General features: G+C 35.2%; 1 protein-coding gene across 1 annotated transcript; it reads right to left on the bottom strand.

Moving 5' to 3' along the window:
* Nucleotides 1-13,684: 13,684 nt before the first annotated feature.
* Nucleotides 13,685-17,275, bottom strand: LOC149562044 (putative serine/threonine-protein kinase PBL7). The gene is made up of 5 exons (XM_089825593.1): nt 16,677-17,275; nt 15,861-16,033; nt 15,433-15,622; nt 14,820-15,211; nt 13,685-14,492 (listed from the first exon to the last, which is right to left on the bottom strand). The coding sequence occupies exons 1-5, from the start codon at nt 16,786-16,788 to the stop codon at nt 14,085-14,087; spliced, it is 1,275 nt and encodes a 424-aa protein (XP_089681719.1). The 5' UTR covers nt 16,789-17,275; the 3' UTR covers nt 13,685-14,084.
* Between the last annotated feature and the right edge of the window lie 5,203 nt (nt 17,276-22,478).

Below are 22,478 nucleotides of genomic sequence, written 5' to 3'. Positions count from 1 at the left end.
TATGATCTTGGTTCGTGTATGATGTTTGGTTATGTGGTGTCGGTATTGGTTTGAGTGTTCTTACTTTTGGATTATTTTATCTTCTTGAGTAGTATGTGTTACCTTTGAGGTAGTTTTGGGTATTAGGGGTACCTTGCCTAGGAATGTTTTATGTTTGATAGTAGCTTGTGGATCATTCATTATCTTCCCTGCATGGTGGGAGTGAAAGCCTGACTAGGTAACCACGCGGTCGGGAGGTAGTACCTTCTTACCATTTGGGTCCCCCTTCACATTGCCAGCTGTTGGATGTTCGTTGCAGAAGATGTACCTTTATCATTCTTATTTCTTATCTCAGAGACTTCTTTTCAGATGATGTATATATGTTATCATGTATTCTGATGTATTGTATCTATTCTCACATACCCTGCGACATGTGCGGTGGAAGTTATTAATTGGATGTACTTTCATTGTATTGTTTATACTTATGCATTTGCTTATGTGATTATGTATCTGTTATTCCTTTATGATCTTGAGACATTGTACTTGGAACTTAAACTAATTAATTTCAAATCATTAAATGTGACTCAACGTAAAGAAACCTTTAAGGAATTGAAACTATAATTGTAATTGATTTGATGTGTATGTTCATATTGCTTCCGCTTTAATGTTATCTGGATGTTGTTTAAACTTTTAAATTTAAAAAAAAAATAGTTCAGTAAACATTGTAACATGTTAGGTTTATTTCTCTTGGGTTCCCAAGCGGGGCGTTACACCTATCTTCATCATGATTGTCAAATGTCTATCTGAATAGTTCTTGTGATAGGTGCTTTCAATTTTGTAAATTTCTAGTATGCATGTTAATTCCTCTGTATAAGTAGAGATTGAAATTTCTTAGAAAACCTCATCCAATAACTTTGCAAATTAGTTATTGAACTAGGGAAGGGTTTGAATTAAAATGAAAATTTTCTTTAAAACAAAAAAAGATTGATGGGTTCACTATTTTTTTCCATCAGATTAATGTTGGGATATATATATATATATATTTGTTTTATTCAATTTTGTAAATTTTATAAAATAAATTAATTCTTTAAACAAAAATGTTTAACAAAAAACATTTATAAAAAAAGGAAATTTTAAAAAAATTATAATAAATTGGGAGGGGTGGGAATAACCTCATACCACCCCCCCCCCACCCTTGGTGTAGCCACTACCGCTGTCATAGGTACTATGGCAACGACAGTACTATGTACTGTTCTGACCATAGGCCCTACGAAAAATGTAGTGGGGTCATGGCTAGTGTAAAAGTTGATGGGCTTAAAATGCTTTATAATGTTATTTTCATATATAAAAAAATTATTAAAAGATGTAATTATTATTTATCAATAATTTTTAATATTATTTTTATTAATAAAATTTATTAATCAATTTAAGTTTTAATAATTAATTAAATGTTATTTATAGTTTAATTAAATTAAACTTAATTAAATTTATGTAATAATGAAAATTAATTAATAAGGTTAGAGATTTATTTAATTTCTACTTGATAAATTTCAATTATTTTAGTGAAAATCAATGAGGCTTATCTTAATAAATTTTTAATAAAGACATAAATTACCCTTAGAGCATATTAGGGGAGACAACTTAATATATAATGGTGGTAATCTTATATTTTATTCAAATAAATGGATGAGTTAAGCTATAGGGTAAACGAAGAATCTTTTTACTTAAAACATACACTCAAATGAAAACTAAAACCTTATATTTAACTCAACCTTATGTTTTCAAAATCAAACCAAAACATGAAACTTACACCTTGTTTTTTGTATGTTGTCTGTGTTTTGGGTTTGGGGGTTGACTAGAGTGTTGACCGGTTCTAAGACGTCTACCAAAGGCTTGGGAGTTATGTGATTGTGGTATTATGCTGACTCGATCTTGATTATTTTAACTCAACCATGGTAATGTGTTGGTATGCTCTATGATGAGTGATTATATTATTGGTTACTATTTTTCATTGTCATTGTGGGATAGCGAGATAAGTGCTATGATATATTTGACTTAACCATTTTGAGTCTTTGATCAGTATTATTGAGATACTTTCCAGTTGCTCGCTTAGAACTGATGGATATTGTGATTTATCTTTTGATTCTTTCCAATCACTTGTATAGGGTTGAGGGTGATTTTACTATGATTCTTTGATTTGTGATTTCATGAGCTTAGGGTAGGTTATCTATATGTAATGTCATGAAGTGGCTTGCAATGGAGGTCAGGCCCCAAGTGGTTGTCAGGGTAACCCATTGTAAGTTGTTTAATAAGTGAAAACACTACACTATATGAGAGTAAAATGAACCTAATAAGAGTCTTTGTATGTTATCACCCATGCCTCGAGTGCTAGTAAAGACTAGGATGAGAGTAGAGAGAATGCTCCTTGCATCATTAGTATGCCTTGTCAGTATGAGAGGATACTAGTGCCGTGTAGGATCACTAGGGGGTCGAGGTTCTAAGAGACTGCCAAGGTAACTCTAGTGTTGATTTGTGAGATGACATTTGCCTGCTTACATAGTAGGTTTCCTACATGTCTTCTTTATGTGCCTCTAGGATTAGATATCAATTTATCTTGGAACCTTTGAGTCAGATTACTTTTAGGACTTCATGGACTTAGAGAGTAATTTTGATATTTTGATTGATATCTTGTTTGGGACTTGAGACTATCTCCTTAGCATTGTGGGGGTGGGCCTTTTTGGGTTACCATGCGGTCAGGTGGTGGTGCTTTTTACTCTTACCATTGAGATCCGTTTGTTGATACCGTGGTTGGTGTTTCCTTGTCTGCATTTCCTTTCATTCTATCTCTATATCATTATTATATCTTATGATGGATGTTTATATCTTTTATGATGGATGGTTTATTTTATTGTATTATACTTTGTATTATGGATCTGAGAAGGATAATGTAATTCTACTTTTATGAATGTATATTCTTTTAGCCTTTCATACCCTGTGACATGTATAGTGGATGATTGAGGATTCTGAATTTGATTGCCAAGTGGTGTTTAGAACAAATGTAGATTATTTAAATGGACATTGGACTTTTAATTATTCTTTCATATGGATGTGGTATTTGTTAGACTTAATATTAATTAAATTTAAATGTGATTCATCATCATGGGATTCTTAAGGAATGTTACTTGTTATGTATGCTTATAGATGATTGTATGTTATTGCTTCCGCTACTTTATGTTTGATGTGTATGTTATTCTTTCTTGTTAAAAAAAAAAAATGTTTGGAAAACTTAATCAAAACTCTAAGTTAATTCTTTTGGATTCTTGGCAAGGCATTACAAGAATTGACTAACCTTTTCATTTGACCAACATTAACTAATGCAAGATTAGTCTTTAACTTATGTGCTCGTATAATGTATTCAACCTTATCTCTAAAAAGATGATATTTGTTCTCCCCCTATAAAATATAGCTTGTCAATAATATAGGTATGGACTCCCAAGCACAAGACCAAAAATATCTAAAGGGACTACATCAGCTTCTACCTCATCTACAAAGTTTGCAGTGATAGCAAATCTTATTTTACATTTCTTAGTTACTTGTAACTGTGCATGATTGCAAACCCATCCAAGAGGATATGGTTTTAGATGAGGTTTTGTGCTCAAGTTAAGCATTCTAACAACTTCTTTAGATATCAAATTAACTTGAGAACCCGTATCAAACAAAGTATCAACCTTAGTATGTTTGATAACAACCTAAATATGAAATAATTCATTCCTTATCATTCTTAGGAGAAGATTCTTTACGTGTACTTGCACTTATATTTGAAGAACTTGTAGCTAGAGAAAGAGATATACATTTTCCTTTACCTTGGATCTTGGTAGCAACAAGCTTTGTCTCATCTCTAGAGTCAGATCCAAGATCTTGTTGAATTACAATAGTAGTCCTTTTTTTGCCTTTTTCTCCACCATATCGCTTTGGCCTCTTTTCTGGATGTAGCTTCCAACATTTAGAATCATCATGCCCTTCTTTCTTGCAATGTGAGCATGTGGGTTTTTCACCCTCTTTCTTTACTGTAGGTGTATTTTTTCCCTTCCCTTTGTCTTTAGATTTACCTTCAAACTTAGATGGCTTCTTTTCAACCCTATCAATGAAAGTACCCTTACCCCTTGACTCTAAGTGTGTTGTTTGTACATTTCATCCAAGTTACATAGATTCAAAACCAAAATAGAATGTCTAAGGTAAGAATGAAGACCACCTATGTAATTGAATAAAGTATCCTGGGTGTACAATGGAACATTTAATGAAATAGCCTATTTACCAAATTCATGGGTGTACTCTTGAATAGTTTGACCTTTCCCTTGACTAAAATATTTCTAATTCATCATTAACCATTGCATATGGCCTAGTGGGTATAATTTCTTCTTTAAAGCACTAACAAATTCTAACCAAGACAATTTGAACTTACCATGTTGTGAAGTTTCATCCTAAGTCCTACTCTCCCACCAAGTTAGAGCTACACCACCTAACCAAAGAGTGGCTAACTAAATTCTATCAACATCATCTACAAGGTTTTGAACTCTACAGTAGACTTTTACTTGCTAAATCCACTCATTTAATTTCTTAGCATTTAACTTCCCACAATACTTTGGTAAGTCAAACTTTACATCCAACTTGATTTGAGGCTTATGTCCACCCTTAAAAATGATAGAAGACTCAGAATGGCTAGAAGAAGGAGAAGAGGGGGAAGAAGGAGAAGAGGGAGAAGGAGGGGAAGAGGGAGGTGTGTTTGGAGGATCACAATCATCTCCTTTCTTTTTTCCTTTGTCCTTCCGAGCTACACATCTTTGCATCTTTTCTTCTCTTTCCTATACCAAAACTTTTACAATTGTTTGCAAATTCTAAAGAGTCTTCTAGATACTCTTATTTTGAAAAACTTGTCCACCACCTTCATTTGATGATGGTTTATTCATTCGTTTTCGATCTCAAGATTCTATTCCTTGAGCTTTCCTTTGCCTTTCTTGATCCTGGATCTTGTTATCATTCAAATTTGCAATACTAGTCACATGAGAGCTCTTATACCAAATTTGATCTGATTATGATCTAGGACTATTACAGAGGAATGCTTAACATAATTACATAAAGTTAATTCAAAGCATTAATTAGTGAATTAACATAAATTAAATGCTTAAATGAATAAAGCATATAAAAGTGATAAATTGAAAGAAGAAGAGTAGAGAGATAGAAGGTAGAACACAAATTGATAACGGAGTTCGTCCATAGGTTGAACTACATCTTCAAGTCCCTCTCCAATAAGATGACTGATCTGATTAACTCCAAGAATCAGTTACAAGTGTTTACAAGATCATTCCCTTCAAGTAAAATAACATCACAATATTTTGAAATACAAGACTAACAATAAAATCTCCAAAGCATTCTCTCCTCATCATTGGAATGTACCCCTACTTAAATACATGAAATTAATCATGTTTAGGCTAAAACCACTAATTACAAAAATAATTTGTTTTAGCTGATTAAATCTTCATAATAAAAGGTTTACCAATTTATGAATTTGATTTTGCTCCATAAATAGAGGTTGTTTTAACCATATACCCTTATTTAACTAAGGCAAGATGGGATTCCATGTTTTTAAATATAGATTACCCAAATATAACATCAAGCACTATTAATAGTGCAATAGTTGTATCTAATTTTGGGTGGTTGTTGGTTGAGGGTTCAACTCCCATCGACCCCTATGTACTCCCTTAGCAGACTTGTAAAGGTTTAAAAATGAATTCCCTCCAAAATATTTCAAAATGCTTATGTGGTCTAGTGATTAAAGCAATATTGTTGGTGCTACTTGGTCATGGGTTTAAACCTCATGGGAGTCCTTTTTGCCAACCAACTTCTAGCTGTCACATCAACATGATGATGTTATGCTAACATCATCAGGGTCCCATTTTTTTGTCAAATTCAAACTATCACAACTTTCACATACGGACTCCAATTTTGATGAAACAAATGTCATTGGAAAGTTCTCAGTGAGCTCTTTAATTTGAAATCCATTGTTGACCATTTTGGAGATGATTATTTTTTCACCCTTTGATGACTTTTATTCTTGGTTTGACCAAACTTTGACTAGCCATAACTTTTGCATCCAAACTCTAATTTCGCCTATTCAAGTTGCATTGGAGTCAGAATTGTGAACACTTTGTTTAATAATGTTAATTCTTGGAGCTTTGGGGACACTCAAATTTTACTGATTTTTTATCCCTCAAATCATAGATTCTCCATATACACTTGGCTAAGATTTGTCATAATCCATATATTCTTATTCATTTATGCATATCTATATTTAGTTGTCATTGTCATAGATTCTTGGCTTTAAGTGGCTTTGATGTGTGACATGACACATCATAGATCCTCTTCAATTTATGTGTGTTGACTTCCATGCATCATACAATCTTCCATTTGGCATCTTATGTCATATATGCCATGGATTTCCTAACGAATCTCTTGCCAAGTTGCATATCCAAGGTGACAAGTTCAATGCTCTCCTCTTGCGTGTTGGCTATAAACTGGGCATTCTTCATCTCATTTCTGGTCCTTCAAGTCTTTCAAGTCCTAATGCCTAAGTCCATAATCATCAAGCTTCAAATCACTCTTCTAGTATTCTCATACCATTATCCCATTATAGGATTTTTCTTTTCAATTATGTGCATTATAGGCAATTGGAGCTACATCATATGGAGAAGAAAGAAGGACATGGGAGCTCCAAATGAAAGAGGGGGTTTTTACTTTGTGTTACTTTTTTAGTTTATTTGGCTTTCATGGTAGACTAGAGGGTATTAATGTATGTTTATTGAGTTTTTAATTTGCTCATAGTATGTTAGATATTATCCCATTTTCTAGTCCTATAATTGGTGAACCCGACGTGAAGATTATGCTTAACTAACTTGGGTTTCTTTGTGTTTGCACTTGTAGGTGCAAGGAAGGAGCTCACTTGGAAGGGTATAATGTCTTTTTTCACTTCCTTATCATATCTAGATTAATTAGGGAGTCCCATAACATGATTATATGCTCTCATTTATGCATTCTATTAGCTTGCTGCCCTAGGGTGCACTCTGCTCTGTCAGGGCGCACTTGGGACCTCTAGGAGGTAGTTTTAGGGGCCTAAGACTCACTATAACCCCCATCTACTATTCATAGCTTACCAACTATGCTCGAAGACAACTAATTACACCCTTCTGGGGCCCAAGTGCACCATGGGTGTAGTCTGCACTGTTTGGGTGCACTTGGTCAAGTAGATTTTCAAAATTTTAGTTTTTGGGTCTTGCTTAGGCACCATTTCCCCACAAACTGTTTCCACTCTCCCAACTATGTCCACAAACTACCAAATGTGCCCTTTTGGGCCCCAAGTGCACCATGGGCATGGTCTACACTACATGAGTGCACTAGGGAGGCTCCTAAGTCATTCTGGCCTTCTGGGGTGTAGTTTGCTTTGTCAGAGTGCAGTTGGTTCACATAAAGCACTTAGTTTGATTAGAATCTGCATCTAGGGTTTCAATTTCATGTTAGGACCTAGAGTAGATGATTTCATGTTACTAATGATATATTTGCAACATGTGGTGATCATTGGGAGAAGACATTCATTGAAAAACTACTAGTGCTTGTTTGCACGATGTTGTTGAAGACCCATGTGCTTGTCCAACTCTATGTGTGGTTTTTCTAGATTAGATAACACTTCATCTGGTGCACTAAAAATAACTTTCTATACTACTTAGTGTCCATGCATTGTTTAGAACCCTAGGAGTTACATGGACATATCCTTTCTGCTTTCCATTCATGAATCTTAGGTGTAAGATAAATTCATGTGACTTCTATAGAGAGGTATGCCTTGGCCCCAAGACTCACCACTTGGTGAGTCCCAAGGGATGACCTTGAAGTGGTAATGGGCCAAAGCCAGGTCAACATTCCAACTGTTATAACAAACTTGATATGGTTAATGCCATGTTAGCGGTATTGTTGTGTGATAGCTCTCCTCCAGTACCCTTGTAGTACGTCAAACCTTGGTTCTCAAGGTTGGGAGACCTTCTAAGGAAGTTTATAATTCACCTATCGAATGGAATTCTTGCACTAAATACATGTCTTAAAGGCCAAAAACCTTTCTATTTACTGGCTCAAGGGGTCACCCATGCCCGTGAAGACATCCCACATACTTAGGGTCCTTAGTAGAGGCAATAGTTCCTTGAGAAGTGATGACCCTTGGGATTCAGAGCTTGGTAGCCCCAAGAAGTGAGTGCGCTATAACTATGGTGCCAAGATCTTAGGTTGTGCACTCTAGATAAGTGTGGTTGAACTTTGGTTCAAGTGGTAATTCAATGGATATAATCTTAAAGCTTAGGTTGTGTCTTTTCACTTTAACAACTTTTATTGTTTATTGTGTTTTGTGTGTGTGGAAAACATTAATCAAGATAAAGCCAAATTTACAAATCTACAACTTGGACAATATTCAAACCTTGTCAAACATTACAATATTATCAAAATGTTGCAAACCTTGTTCCAAAACATTCCAAACTTGGAAAACATGACAACTTGTAACCTTAGACGTGCTTGGCATGACTTAGATTCCATCTTTGCATAACATTCACTTGTATTCACCAAATCTTGAGCATCATACTTGCATCCTATAGGTCTCATATTGCATTTTTTTAGTCCTAATTTTGCATCCCTTTTCATTCATATATCATTCCTTAGGCTTCACTTTGCATCCCTTAGTCTTTGCATTTCAGCCCTTAATCTGCATCTTGCATCTCCCATTTGCATTCTTGCATTACTCAACCTTCATCTTGCACACTTTAAACCTCATTCTAGGTATCCTAACCATAGTTTTACACCTTCATTCTGGTCTTAGCACTATCCTCTATTATTTGGCTCACTAGAACATCAATCTGGAAACAACAGAACCCAAAATCACCTTAGTTTTAGCCCAACTTACCAATTGTGCTCTAACTGGCCCCAAGTGCACCATGGACACAGTTGGTACTGTCTAAGTGCACTTGGTAGTCTAAGAACCCATTTTAGACTTTCAAACATCATTTTGGGACCTCAGAAGTGTCATTAGGTACCTAGATAGGCCCCCTTGTCTCAGTATGTCCTAACCTTCATTGTCTTCACTTAGAGCTTCATTTCTTAGGTCATAAAACTCATTTTGCATCTTCAATCTGATCATAACATTGCTCCCAACATCCTATCTCTCTGGTATGGAAACTTAGCAATCATCTAGCTTAGAATCAACAACCATTTAACCCAGTCTCCCAACTGCACCATGAAACTACCAACTGCACTCAAATTGGCCCCAAGTGCACCATAGGCATAGTTGGTCCTATTAGAGCACACTTGGTTCTATTAGAGCATGGTTGGGTACCTGCATGACCATTTTGGGTCTCCAAACTGCATTTTGGGACCCTAAAATGGCATCTAGAAGCCTTTGTAGGTCCTCATTTTGCATCTAACCCAAAACCTCATCTTGCACCCAAAACTTCATTTTGCATCATAGGACCTTTGCATATTGCATACTCGATCAGCATAACCATCATTTTGATCACCCTAAATGTCATTTTGAACTCAAAACTTTTGAACTAAATCAAAAATCAGAACAAAGTATGAGTCTTAGAGTATCTCCTAGTGTTGATGGATGATGAATTTTGACTACTCCTTTTGTTATTTTTATCATTTTCTTTGGTCAAACTCTATCTATGTCTTGATGGATTTGATCTTGTCATCTTTATCAACTTGATCTTTTTGTCTTTTATCTCTTTTTGGTCAAAGATCTAAAGTCCATCTTCACAAGGTTAAACTCTTAGACAAAGTACTTTCTAAAGATTTGAGCCTAAGTTCAAAAACTTTCATGCACCCTCGTCATAGCATTATCATATTCCTAGTCTCCCTAAATGTCATTTTGGCTTAGCCTAGTTGCATATCCCCTCCATCTTGCATAGTTCAAAATCCTAGCATCATCTCCAATAGCAAACCCTATCAACTTGTTAATCAACCAATTTGTCCTCTTGATCACATATCCCCATTATTGTATATCCTAAATGTCATTATCAACCTTAGCACACCATCCTTTGCATACTCCACCTTGCATACATTAACCTCCAACACTATTTCCAAGTCCAAAGTCTAACCCCAATCTTCATTTTAGATACCATGGAGTCATTTCATCCCCTTCTGTCAAAATCCAAAATGTCATTTACATTTGCATTTGCATTTGCATAGTTTCCCTAGGACATTTGCACCTTGCATATCAAAACCCTAGTTCATTTAGCACTTCCTCACATTGCATAACATCCTTAAACATTTAAAAATTCAAAAAATACTCACATCTTGCATACCCACTTCCAGATTTCCAAGTTTTTTCCTATTTTAACAATTGCACCCCTATTTTACCAACTGCAGACTTTAGGTACACAATTGATAGTTTTAGTATGTAGTTGCTAGTTTCAGAGTGCACTTGGTAATTAGGGACTTCTTTATAGGTTCTAGAACCCTAATCTGCATCCTCATAGCTTGCATTGCATCCCTATACCTTAGAAAACACCCAAAAAACACTCAATCATTCACATTTTGCATGTTGGTCACCCTAACACCTCTTTTTACCAACTACTTACCTTCTACTTACCAATTGCTTACCTTCAGGTCCCCAAGTGCACTAAGAGTGCACTTGGTATGGTTTGAGCATAGTTGGTAGTTTAGGTGAAGGGTGCACTTGGTATTGTTTGAGTATAGTTGGTAGTTTAGGTGGACACTTGGGAGGCAGAGTGACCATTTAGGGTTTTCTCCATTGCATCTGCATCCTTAGGTATCATGCCAACACTTACAAGGACTCAATCAACTCAGAGACTTGAAGCACTTTATCAACCCTTGTTTTTCAAGGTGCAAACACAATCTAAAGCTCGCCCAAAGAAAAAGAAGGGCAAGAAACTCCAACAAACATTTAACGAAGACCAAATCAAAGCATTACCACCTTTACTTGTGGACCCCTTAAGCATGTGTCCACAAGATCACAACCATCAAGGAATGACACAACCAACCCTAAAAAACACACCTACTATGAGATTTCCTTCAAGCACTTCCCCTACACATGGAATGGTTCAATAGAGTCCTAATTTTGAAACCATATTCGTACCTATACCACCTGGATGTGGAAGTGTACCTACAACTCCTGAAGATGAAGAAATTGAAACCTAACACAAGTACCTTCAATCCTCTAAACATACAAGGTACTTTACACCTAAGTGATGATTCTGAAATAGATTATGGCATCAATAATGAAGAAATGGCTAAGGCTTGCCATGATAAGACTTTTTGCAAAAACTTCAAACTTTTGGCAGCCCAAGAAATTATCAAATTTAATCCACACTTGGAGGGACCTAAGTCCAAACATCAAGAAAACCCAACACTTGAAAACATACAACCCATGATTAATTTGGACTTGGACAAGGGAAAACAACCTTTGGAATTTTCAAACACAATGATGACACCTATAAGATCCCATCAAGAATCAACCATTGAAATCCTCCAAAGGAAGTTTGAACACATCAACATAAATCCCTTGTTGGATGAATCTCCATCAATAAATGGCAACAAGGCTCTTCCTAAATATCCCAAAAGGAAGTAAAGACTTGATCTCGATCACATAATGCAAAAAAAAGATGTACCTAAAGGGACATGCACTCTAGGGATGCCAAACATACCTCCTCTGGAGGACAATCAACAAAGCACACCCTTGCTCCTAACTTTACCAAATGTTACGACATTAAATGTTATGGAGCCTCCCATGAGTATAACATGTGAAACATTAATTGCAACAACCCCTATTGACATACAAAGCAAGAGTCTTATTGACATTTCACCCATTCCCAAAAGGAACACGTCTCATTGCCAAATTAATATGATGTCCCAAGGAGAAGCATCTAACACACAAAAGTATCAAAACAACAACCCAAACATGATGTTTAATTCTCAAGGGCATAACCAACTTTCAAGACAAAAACAACCTACAATGGTACAAGGACTTAACATTCCTAATGCACAACCAAGTCAAAATCCCCTTAACATGCATACAACATATCAACAACAAAATCAATCACAACAACCCCAAGTGGTGCAAGGATCCAACGTCCCTAACATGCAACCCAATGTAAATCCACTTGACTTTCATGCAATGTACCAACAACAAGCAGCCATGTTTGTTAAACAACAAGAGCAAATAAAACAATAGTTGGAATACCAAAGACGCCTTGAGGAAAAAATTGCCTATCATCAACACTTGTTACAACAACATACATCACAATAACCTCAACAAATACCTCTACAACAACAATCACATACATGGTCTCACATAAAACCAACAGAGGTATCACAACAACAACCACATTAAATGGCGCAACAACAACTACAACAAGTAATACAAAAACAACCTATGGTACAACCATCACAATCAATGCCACAACAAGTAGCACAACAAGTAGCACAACAGGTACCACAACAAGGACCCTTTTTTCTTTGAGGTACTAACATACCTCCACCACTTAGTGACACATCACCTGACTCTTAAGACACAGAAATGTCAGAACTGAGTAGACATAGTTCTCACCATAGCAAACGATCTACTTGTAGACACAAAAGACTTGAAGAGAAGACTATCATTCAAAACCCTAATGAAGAGTTACTACAACAATTCAAACAACTATCAAAACAAGTTGAGGCAGTTAATGGTTTGAATATACAAGACAACTTTATGGGCAAGAATCAGAAGTTGACCCTCCTCTAGTCAATACCATAATAAGATTTTCACATTACGTTAATTCAAATTGACACTAAAAATTTGGGGGTTTGTTAAAACAAAGAACTTGAGTTGAGCTTCAAGTGAAATTTTCAAAATGGAGGCAGAAGTATGAGAACTCTTACACAATTATTATAAGAGTATCCAACAGATCATATCAAAAGACTTTCCAACATATTGGACTACCAACCAATAGATACCTCTATGACACCATGACTGAGAGGAAAGAAAAAAAGACTTGGATGAAGGAGTAAATGGAATATTTGCTTGAATGAATATAAATATTATCTTGAAAAGTTCATCCCACGTCTGATCATCAACAATAAGAATCCATAGCAGTCAATGTTTCTTAGAAAGCCAAGATTCTTATTGTTCTTCGTTAAGAACCAATTCTCATCAACTCTGATATGAAATTGAAAGTTAGATCAGCCTAAAGAAGCATGAGAAGAAATGATAGTGTACTTCTTGTGATGTCAGAATAGTAGAATTAGAAAAACAATTTATCGTAGAGTGTAATTCCTTCCAGGGTATAAGAGACAAACAGACAATATAGTGCTAATTGTTTCTTAACACAATTTATTCAACGAAAATAAAATTAGGAAAAGAGAAATATTTATCATCTCCTTGAATAAAAAATGATTGAAACAGAGAAGACCAAAATAACAGAACTGACTGTCCATAGACCACTCTGTAGCCTTTTAGACATTAACGAGATTTATCTTCTACCCATCAACAGACGCGAAGATGTGTTATGTGGTGAAAAGCTCTCTCTGAAAATGATAATGAAGATAATTTCAACAACCAGTCTCTTACTTATAACTACGACAATGTTGATCAGGGCAGACTTTCTGAACCCGCATGTGAAAAAACCACTAAAAAATATAGAACAATTGTTTGCACAGCAGTGATTTATACAGAGACAGACACTAACCCGAGTCACAAACTATCACAATTCTGTCAAAAACTATAATTATATATCCATGCAAGGATGAGGGCTCTTTACTGATGGCTCTCGCCCACTCGGGGAAGGTTAATATTGAATATCTAGCTGCAAGAAGTAGAACCACACAATGACAACACAATGGCAATTGTTACAGAGACCCCAAGGGCAGAAATGTTAGCTATATTATACCTCCATCAGACAAACAACATTGCTTTTCTCTTCACTCTCCAATTTCATTTCATTATTTAGTGTTAGCAACAGCATGATTAAATTCGAAAATACAAACTGCCATTGTTTCTAAAAGCCTTGATCTGTCGATCATGCTAATACTTTGAAGTCCCCAGCAAGGTCTGGTTCCCGATCCTCACAGTCAGATGTTTGAGATTTCAAAATCTCACCCTGTTTAGTACTACTTGAATCTTCTTCATTCTCCTTGTCCTGGATATCTGTTAGATCTCTTTCAGCATCCTTTTTCTCCGTAATAGAGGAAGCCCAGGAGTGTCTACCACTGGGAATGGAATCCATAGAACTATCATATGTTTGAGATGCTAAGTAAGAAAGCGCAGTGACAACATCACCAATCAGAGGGCGAGTAGAAGCTTGGTCTTGGATACACATGGCTGCAATTGCAAGAGCTTGATACAAACCACGTGCTGGGTAGCGGCCTTCTAACAATGGATCAGCCATCTGAGGAAACATTTTACGATCTTTGAACAGAGAATGGGCCTGCAATTTCAATGAATTAGGAACAAAAGAAAAGATGGAAGAAATTATATTCATTCTTCTGGGTAAGATTGTGTGTGAGTTTATATGATTCGAAACGTTGATGCTGATTAACTCATACATAATCTTACCAAGAAGCATGAATATAATATCCTGGATTGTGGAAATCAGTTATCTTACCAAAAAGCATGAATATTATATCCTGGATTGTGGAAATCAGTTATCATTAATGGAAGAAATTCTTTAAGAGGCATAAATACTAGATAAATTATTAAGAAGATCAAAAAATGCTGTCACAACCGAAATTTACTGAGATGATTAATGACATACCCATTTTACAAGATTGTGCTCTTGATGAGGTCTAAGATTATCAATTGCCTTTCTTCCTGTAATCAACTCTAGCAAAACAACACCAAAGCTGTAGACATCTGACTTCAAAGTGAGTTGACCTGTCATAGCATATTCTGGGGCACAATAGCCATATGTCCCCATAACTCTGGTAGAGACATGAGTCTTGTCCCCAACTGGACCAAGCTTAGCTAGCCCGAAATCAGATAGTTTTGGATTATAACCCTCATCAAGTAATATATTTGCAGATTTGAAGTCTCGATATATTACAGGTGGGTTTGCTTTATCATGCAAATGTTCCAGCCCACGAGCGGCACCGGCTGCAATTCTCATTCTAGTGTGCCATCCCAAAGGCTTCTTATCGGCTGAGATGTCTAAAAGGAAAAGATTTCGCTTAGTCTTCGGCACGCCAACATTCAAATCGAATTTCATAAAACTAGTACGAAATCCATTACTTCAGACCATAAGACTCTTAAGATACAAAATAAAAGTTTTCTCAATTGCCATATCATCCAGATGACTTGCAATGAAGTGAATAGAAAAACTGTGCTTCAAAAATTTAATGCAAATCAGTGCATTTCTTACTGAAACTTACTGAAAAGATGATCTTCCAAGCTTCCGAAGGGCATATACTCATAGACTAAAAGCCTCTGGTCACCATCAGCACAGTAACCTATTAAGGTCACCAGATTTGGATGATGGAGGAGGCTCAACATGAGAACTTCAACAAGGAACTCCCGGTTTCCTTGATGTCCATTTCTGTCAAGTTGTTTGATTGCAACAATCTGCTATCAATGCCCACAAAACAAGACAAGCACCCCCAAAATATTGAAAGCCAAGTTTTAACACTATCAATTCCATTAAACTAAATAAATTTCAATTCCAACCAATTGAACTTGTTCTATGTTCTTAAATGAAACTCGCCATGATTCATATAACCAAATTAATTTTAATAGACTTGTTTCATCTATGCAGAAGGTATCCAGGGATTTTTAAAATTAATAATTAACAGAAGCTACTTGCCTGGCCGGTGCTCTCGAGACGCCCCTTATAAACTCGGCCAAAACCCCCTTCTCCTAGAAGATACTCAGGTCTGAAGTTGTTGGTTGCAGATGCAAGCTCCCGAAATCTAAAAGTGTGAGCAGCAATCTTGGCATTGGATCCGCGATTTGAAGAGGGCTTCTCATTCAGATTCTCTGCAAATTTCCGCAAAGATCAAAATTACCCTTCAAAACTTCAAAATATTATCAAGTACTAAGATTGCGAATCTTGTAATTCTTAATAAGGCATCGAGCTCCATTGTTGGAGCTCTGGCTTATTCCGGTGCATGCATACATTGTGAATTCACCTTGGCATCAATGGCTGATTATGGCCACATTCCCCTGGTTTTGGGTGCATGGTCCGGATTGACCTAATGCTATCTTAGCCTTGCTCGGCTCCAATTTTATTGAAATGTACTGCTTTAGAATTAAGCATGCACCCACGAGTAGGAAAAAGAAAGGGAAACACACATGCCTAGAGTTCCTACTTTCTATTGATACTCATATTCTGTATTAACGTTGACAGATGCTGCAAAAGTCGCCCTATTTGACATTACTAATCAAATTGTTCCCAAAAATTGAAACATTGTACATGTATATTCTGCTTAAATTGAATCACGCATATTGCCTGTATCAACACACTCAGATACTTCAAAACTCGCTCAATTTGACATCATTACCCAAATTGTTCCCAAAAATACCGCATTCTACATTTAAATTCTGTTTATATTGGATCATGCATATGATGGACCGACATTCAAATTCAAATTCAAGTGAAAGGAATTCGAAATTCTCTCACCTGTAGAAGCTTTTCTGAAATGATGGGAGGAGAGTGGAGTGGGTGACTTGGTGTCTCTAAATCCTTTGTCATCTGATGTTTTAGGAGATTTCAAACATTGAAACCAACCCATCACCAAAGCGAGCAGCAGGGTAGAGAAGAATGCCCTGTTTCTTAAACTTTGGGATGAATGGCTGGAGTGGCCATCCTTGTAGGTTCAATTGAGCTTCTTACAGCCGATAAAAGGAGGAGCCAAGTTGTAATCGATGTTATGTTGAATGGAATCTTGTAGGTATGTGAAAAGCATGGACTGATCCAGTGTGGAAAACTAATATTAGTTGCGCGCTCAACGGACTGTGTGCGGGATTAGTGCCTGCTTCGTGCCCGCCGCGCATCGACCGAGAGGACAACGAGATTGATTTGCCTACAAATCAAATCCTTTTTCTCTTCCTCGTCAACCAGATAGCTACTCCCTCCATCTTAGGCGCTCGCCCTATTTTTCAATCAACCGCCCTTCCTCCCCTCGTAATCGCATTGTATGTGACCAGCTAAGTCGAGGTTTTCTTTCGTATTTGCCCATCACTTTCCTGTCATTGTCTCCTAATCTTATCATTGCTTGCAAGGCAGGTCTAGAGGGGGTGGATCTCTATATCGGAAATTGCTCAAAATAATCTTTATGCTCGTATTAAGGTTTGATTTAGTTCAGTTTGATTTGCTAATGATCTACCTAGTTCTAAATTCGTTGTCATAGAAATTAGGTATATCATGGTCAGTCGGTGTAAGATGCATAGAATACCAAAACAACATGTGTCCTAATTAGATCTATTTTACGACCCTTGCTTTTTGCATATAATCTAGACTAGATAACACATGGTTTTAATTTTAAAGTTAATGAGTTTTATGTAAAATATTTTTATTTTTAAATGTATTTGTTCTTTTAGATTTTGTATTTTTAATTGAATAATCTTTATGATGTTTTGCAATTCTTTTATGTCTTATAATTTAGTTGAGGGTGATAACTCTTTAATAATTCTATTGAATAATTACTTAATTGTCACATTCCTTATTGTAAGGGAGTTAAAGAAAATGTAAAAGCTCTTTCAAATGAGGGAAAAAGGTCAAAAGTGACAAATCATGAGGCATACTTATCATAAGAGATGACTCACACTCTTAAAGAAACATGTGATTTTTTTGTGGGCATGTGTGTTTTTCAATTTATTACTAAATTGGACGAATACAAGATTGGTGGGGAGCAAGTGCTCAATATGGACATCCATCAAACCATAAATATACGACTTACAAAATATGAATTGCATTAGGAATGGCAAATGATGTAGTTTACTTAGAGAATAGTTGGTGCAAAGGTTTAAACTTATGATTGTTATATGTGTATACATTGCCAAGTATTGCTAAAGATGGTCCTACTTTATCCATGATGAACAAGAGATTGGAAAAGTAAAAACATACACAAAGATACAATCAAAGAGCAAGAGGTACGGTAAAAATTACAAGAGCCTAGTTAATTATCTCATGTTAATTAGCTTCAAATAACTGCATCAAGCCTCTATGAGACTAATGACTCAACCAACTTCTTCTTTTTTGAGTTTTTTAAATGATTGTGTACCCTCAAAATGTAATTCCTTCTCACAAAATTAATCATGAGAATTGATTGCAATGTGCCCAACATTAACAACTAAAATTCAACACATATATCTCTATATTTTAGTATATTATATTAATTGTGAGAGTTAAAAAAGAATGTACATTCAAAACAAATCAACATATTTCTTGACTTTCAAATTGTAAGTCAACAAATAATAATGTTACATAGAGAACTTGTGGTGCATATGGCATGCAAGCTCTAGTACAAAAGAGTTTTCTATAATAAACATTTATCAAACAAGAACTTCATTTGTTTACTATAACCTAGTGGACTAGAGTCATGAAGAGAATTATATTATATCAAACAAAAAAATGTAGTAGTATACTCCATTAAGGCATTAAAAATCTATTGGATTCAATTGGACAGGTCAACTCCCATGGAATGTATTCCATACAATTGATTCTTTCTTAAAAGTTGCTCAAGTTAGCTAAAGGACTCCTTATGTAATTCATTTTTATAGCTTTATATAAAATTTCACATATGTGTGCATGCCACATCCTTTTAAGAATTTATTCAAATTGTTTTTTATAAAGCAACATGTCTTACTTGTCTATCAAATTTAAAAGGGCAATTCTCTAAGATTTTAACATTTATATATTTAATATAAATGTTACTTATAATTCCCTCCATCAATCAACTATTAGGATTTAGGAAAATATGAATAATAACCATTATTAAGATAATGCAGAAATAAGAAAGAAAGAAAAATACAATAACACAGATTTAACATAGTTTTCTCAATGTGAGCTACATCCACCAGAGAAATAATCGTTCACTTATTTTATCATCCAACAAAGAGAAACTTAAAATATGATAATCTTCATATCAGACATCCACATGTTAGAGTAATAAAGTATTTTCTTATTAATTAAATCATATTAATTTAATTATTAAGTCACTTATTATCTCTAGTTTACTTAAGCTAAACTTTAGGCATATAGTAATGAATTATTTTATTAATTATTATTCTGCAACCTAGGTTTTATTTGTTAGGGTTTTGATCTTCTTTCATAAGGATTAATCTCTTTGTAATCTTATTCATTCACATTTGATAATAGCAATCTTTCTTTTTTCTCATAAAAAATGTCTCATCTATGGATCTAAGAATTCAAGCCTCCATAACTTTTTGCTTCTCTCTTTTTGTGATAGGTTTTTGCATGCAGATGATTCTTGCGAGTTGTGGGGTTGATCTTTCATCAACTTCAACATGGTATTAGAGCTCCAGATCTTCATGCCCTTGTTATATTTATGAGAAGTTTGGCTTGGCTTTTAGATCTATATTTTTTCTTCCAGAGCATTTTTGTATTGAATTTGTGGGGGTCACTGATTTTTGGTGCACTTTAAGCCCAAACAGACATCACTGTTGAGCTCAAAGTGCCCAAAAACCCTTATTTTGATATAAAATTTATCCAATTTGGACACAATTAGAATTTGAGTCTAAAAAATATTGCTCCCATATTTGGCACATTTTTCGAGGTGACAATTTCCTAATTTCTAACACGCAAATTGATATTTTTGGCTCAAAATTGAGATTTTTGATACACAAATCAAGATCTTTCAGCTCAAAAATTTAGAATTTTGGACGCAAGAAATTGAGATTTTTTTAACTCAAATCAAGATTTTTGCAAAAAATGTGATTTTTGGCACATAAATCAAGATTTTTCACATGCAAATTGAGATTTTTAGCATGTAGACCAAAATTATTAGTGGATAAATTGAGACAATTTTAGTACAAAATTGGTGCACTTCCTGAGGTAATTTATGGTACTAGTGGACACACTTTTCGAGACAGCTTGACATAGATCTCGATGCAGTAAAAAATTATTTTTCCCTTCCAGCGCTTTTTCCTACATGTGGTTTTTTGGCCATAATTTGCTCACCCAGACTCTATTTTTTCGTAAACGAGATATTGCAGGAGCTGGTTCTGAGCTCGTTCCAGTGGTGTAGGTTACTTTAAGTCTTGGTGCTATTTTGATGGTTGTTTTGGCTATCAATTTTAGGAGTTCTACTTTTCACTCTGGGGGACATATTTTTGAGACATTCTATTTTCCAAATTTTGGTCCAGGCATATCTCATTCAGTTTTTTTCTTTTCTACATTCTGATGGATATGTTGGTTGTTTTAGGTCCAGGGATCAATTTTGTTATTTTAGATGATTTTTCATGGGTTATACTATCTACTATATCAGCCTTATGTTGCTTTTGATCTTTGTTGACATCCTTTTGTAGTTTTTTGCAAACGCACTGAGATAAAGTGTCACTCTGTTGCATTTCAAGATCTTGCACATCTTTGTGCTTTGTTGTACTCACACTACATTATAAAGTGCCTTTGGGGGTTTTATGTTGGCCATATTCACGATCTTCCTTTATCAAGTGAGTATGCCTTACATGAAATTAGCCTCATGATGTGTTGATGACACGTGTCATTATAGGTGTTTGTACTTCTTTTGTACTCTTAATGTTCTTGGTTCTTCTTTTTGCAAGAGATGTTGCATTGAGTTTTAGTGTTTATGTATTACCTCTCAACATTATAGGGGGTTATGTTGGTTCTATTTCTTTCTTGGTTCGATGGAGTGAGCTATGTATTCAGTATTTGATCCTATGTACTAGGCAATTACAATGGTTGGATACCTATGCATTGTATCATTTACCATATAGACATTCTTTCATTCCTACTTTTGGAGGCCATGAAGATACCTTCCATCTTCGACTAATAATCTCTTCAGACTTAGTCTTTTCTACCTAGTCATGTTCTCTATAGTGGAGGTTCTTCATATCAGCAGTTTGGCAATGTTTGCAGCTTCATGCTTCAGTAGTGTTCTTCATGATCATCTTTTGTTCCTATCTTCTAGGACATTCCCTTGTTTAGAGGCTTCTTCAGTCCTTCACTAATTCTTTTCAACATTATTTCCATTTCTTTTTTGAATAGAGTTTTTCCCGTGTGGTTTTGTCTATTTCTCATTTTTTCAAAGATTTGGTTGTGCTTGGTACCTCATCAGGCCTTGTTGCCAAGACCCAAATTTACTTTCAGTAGTAGTTTCTAAATTTTTAGCTACTTCCTAAGTTTACCTTAAGGGGGGGGAATTAGAGTAATAAAGTATTTTCTTATTAATTAAATCATATTGATTTAATTATTAAGTCACTTATTATCTCTAGTTTACTTAAGCTAAACTTTAGGCATATAATAATAAATTATTTTATTAATTATTATCATGCAACCTATGTTTTACCTGTTAGGGTTTTGACCTCCTTTTATAAGTATTGACCTCTTTGTAATTTTATTCATTCACTTTTGATAATAGGAATCTTTCTTTTTGCTCATCAAGAATGTCTCATCTATGGATCTAGGAATTTTAGCCTCCATAGCTTTTTGCTTCCCTCTTTCTGTGACAGGTGCTTGTACGCAGGTGATTCTTGAAATCTTGGGGTTGATCTTTCATCAACTTCAACATATTTATCAAATATTTTTTGATATTTTACAAAGTCAATTAACAAAATTAACCCTAAAAAAAATCTCAGAGGTTGCACCTCCAAACCTCGCAAGTGAACATCATAAGTATAGAGTATTTCAATGATCAATCACCAATGCAAGGTTGCCTATAACATCAATGTAGGCAGCCCAAAAATTTGAGGGTCACTGTTGAGAGTAGAAAAGTAATGGGGTGGGGGCCTATGGGCGGCTGAGTGCAAAAGTGGGTTGTGTGGGTTATGGCTGTGTGTTTGGGGTTACATATCAACAATCTCTTGCTTGGAGTTTGACTAGGATCCAAACTAAAATTGTTGGTGTAATTAATTAATTCTAATTACACTTTACTTGGGTCTTTGAATAGTAGACACCTAGAAATTTGTATTTTATTTTTAGGTGCTGATAGTTCTTATCTCATTTTCATTTTGTGTGAGATCCACTTTAGAGCTCTTATCACATTATTATCCTCACATTTTTGCACATACTCTATTGTACAATGGTGGATGATTCACCTTTGGAGGGCATGTGATTCTACCTAGTGCGAAAGATAGTGTATCACTTGCATATCTCCTAGTTATCGCACATTTCTCAAGTTTTTAGGAACATCTACATTGTACATATTTATTATCATTTTAATGCTTTTATGTTTTATTTTTATTGGTAAAAGGACAAATCCATTTTTTATATATATTAAGA

This window comes from Cupressus sempervirens, chromosome 4 (genome assembly GCF_028749045.1).
Source record: "Cupressus sempervirens isolate cs-2001-9-10 chromosome 4, ASM2874904v1, whole genome shotgun sequence".
Classification (NCBI taxonomy): domain Eukaryota; kingdom Viridiplantae; phylum Streptophyta; class Pinopsida; order Cupressales; family Cupressaceae; genus Cupressus; species Cupressus sempervirens.
This window is presented reverse-complemented; position numbering and strand designations above follow the sequence as displayed.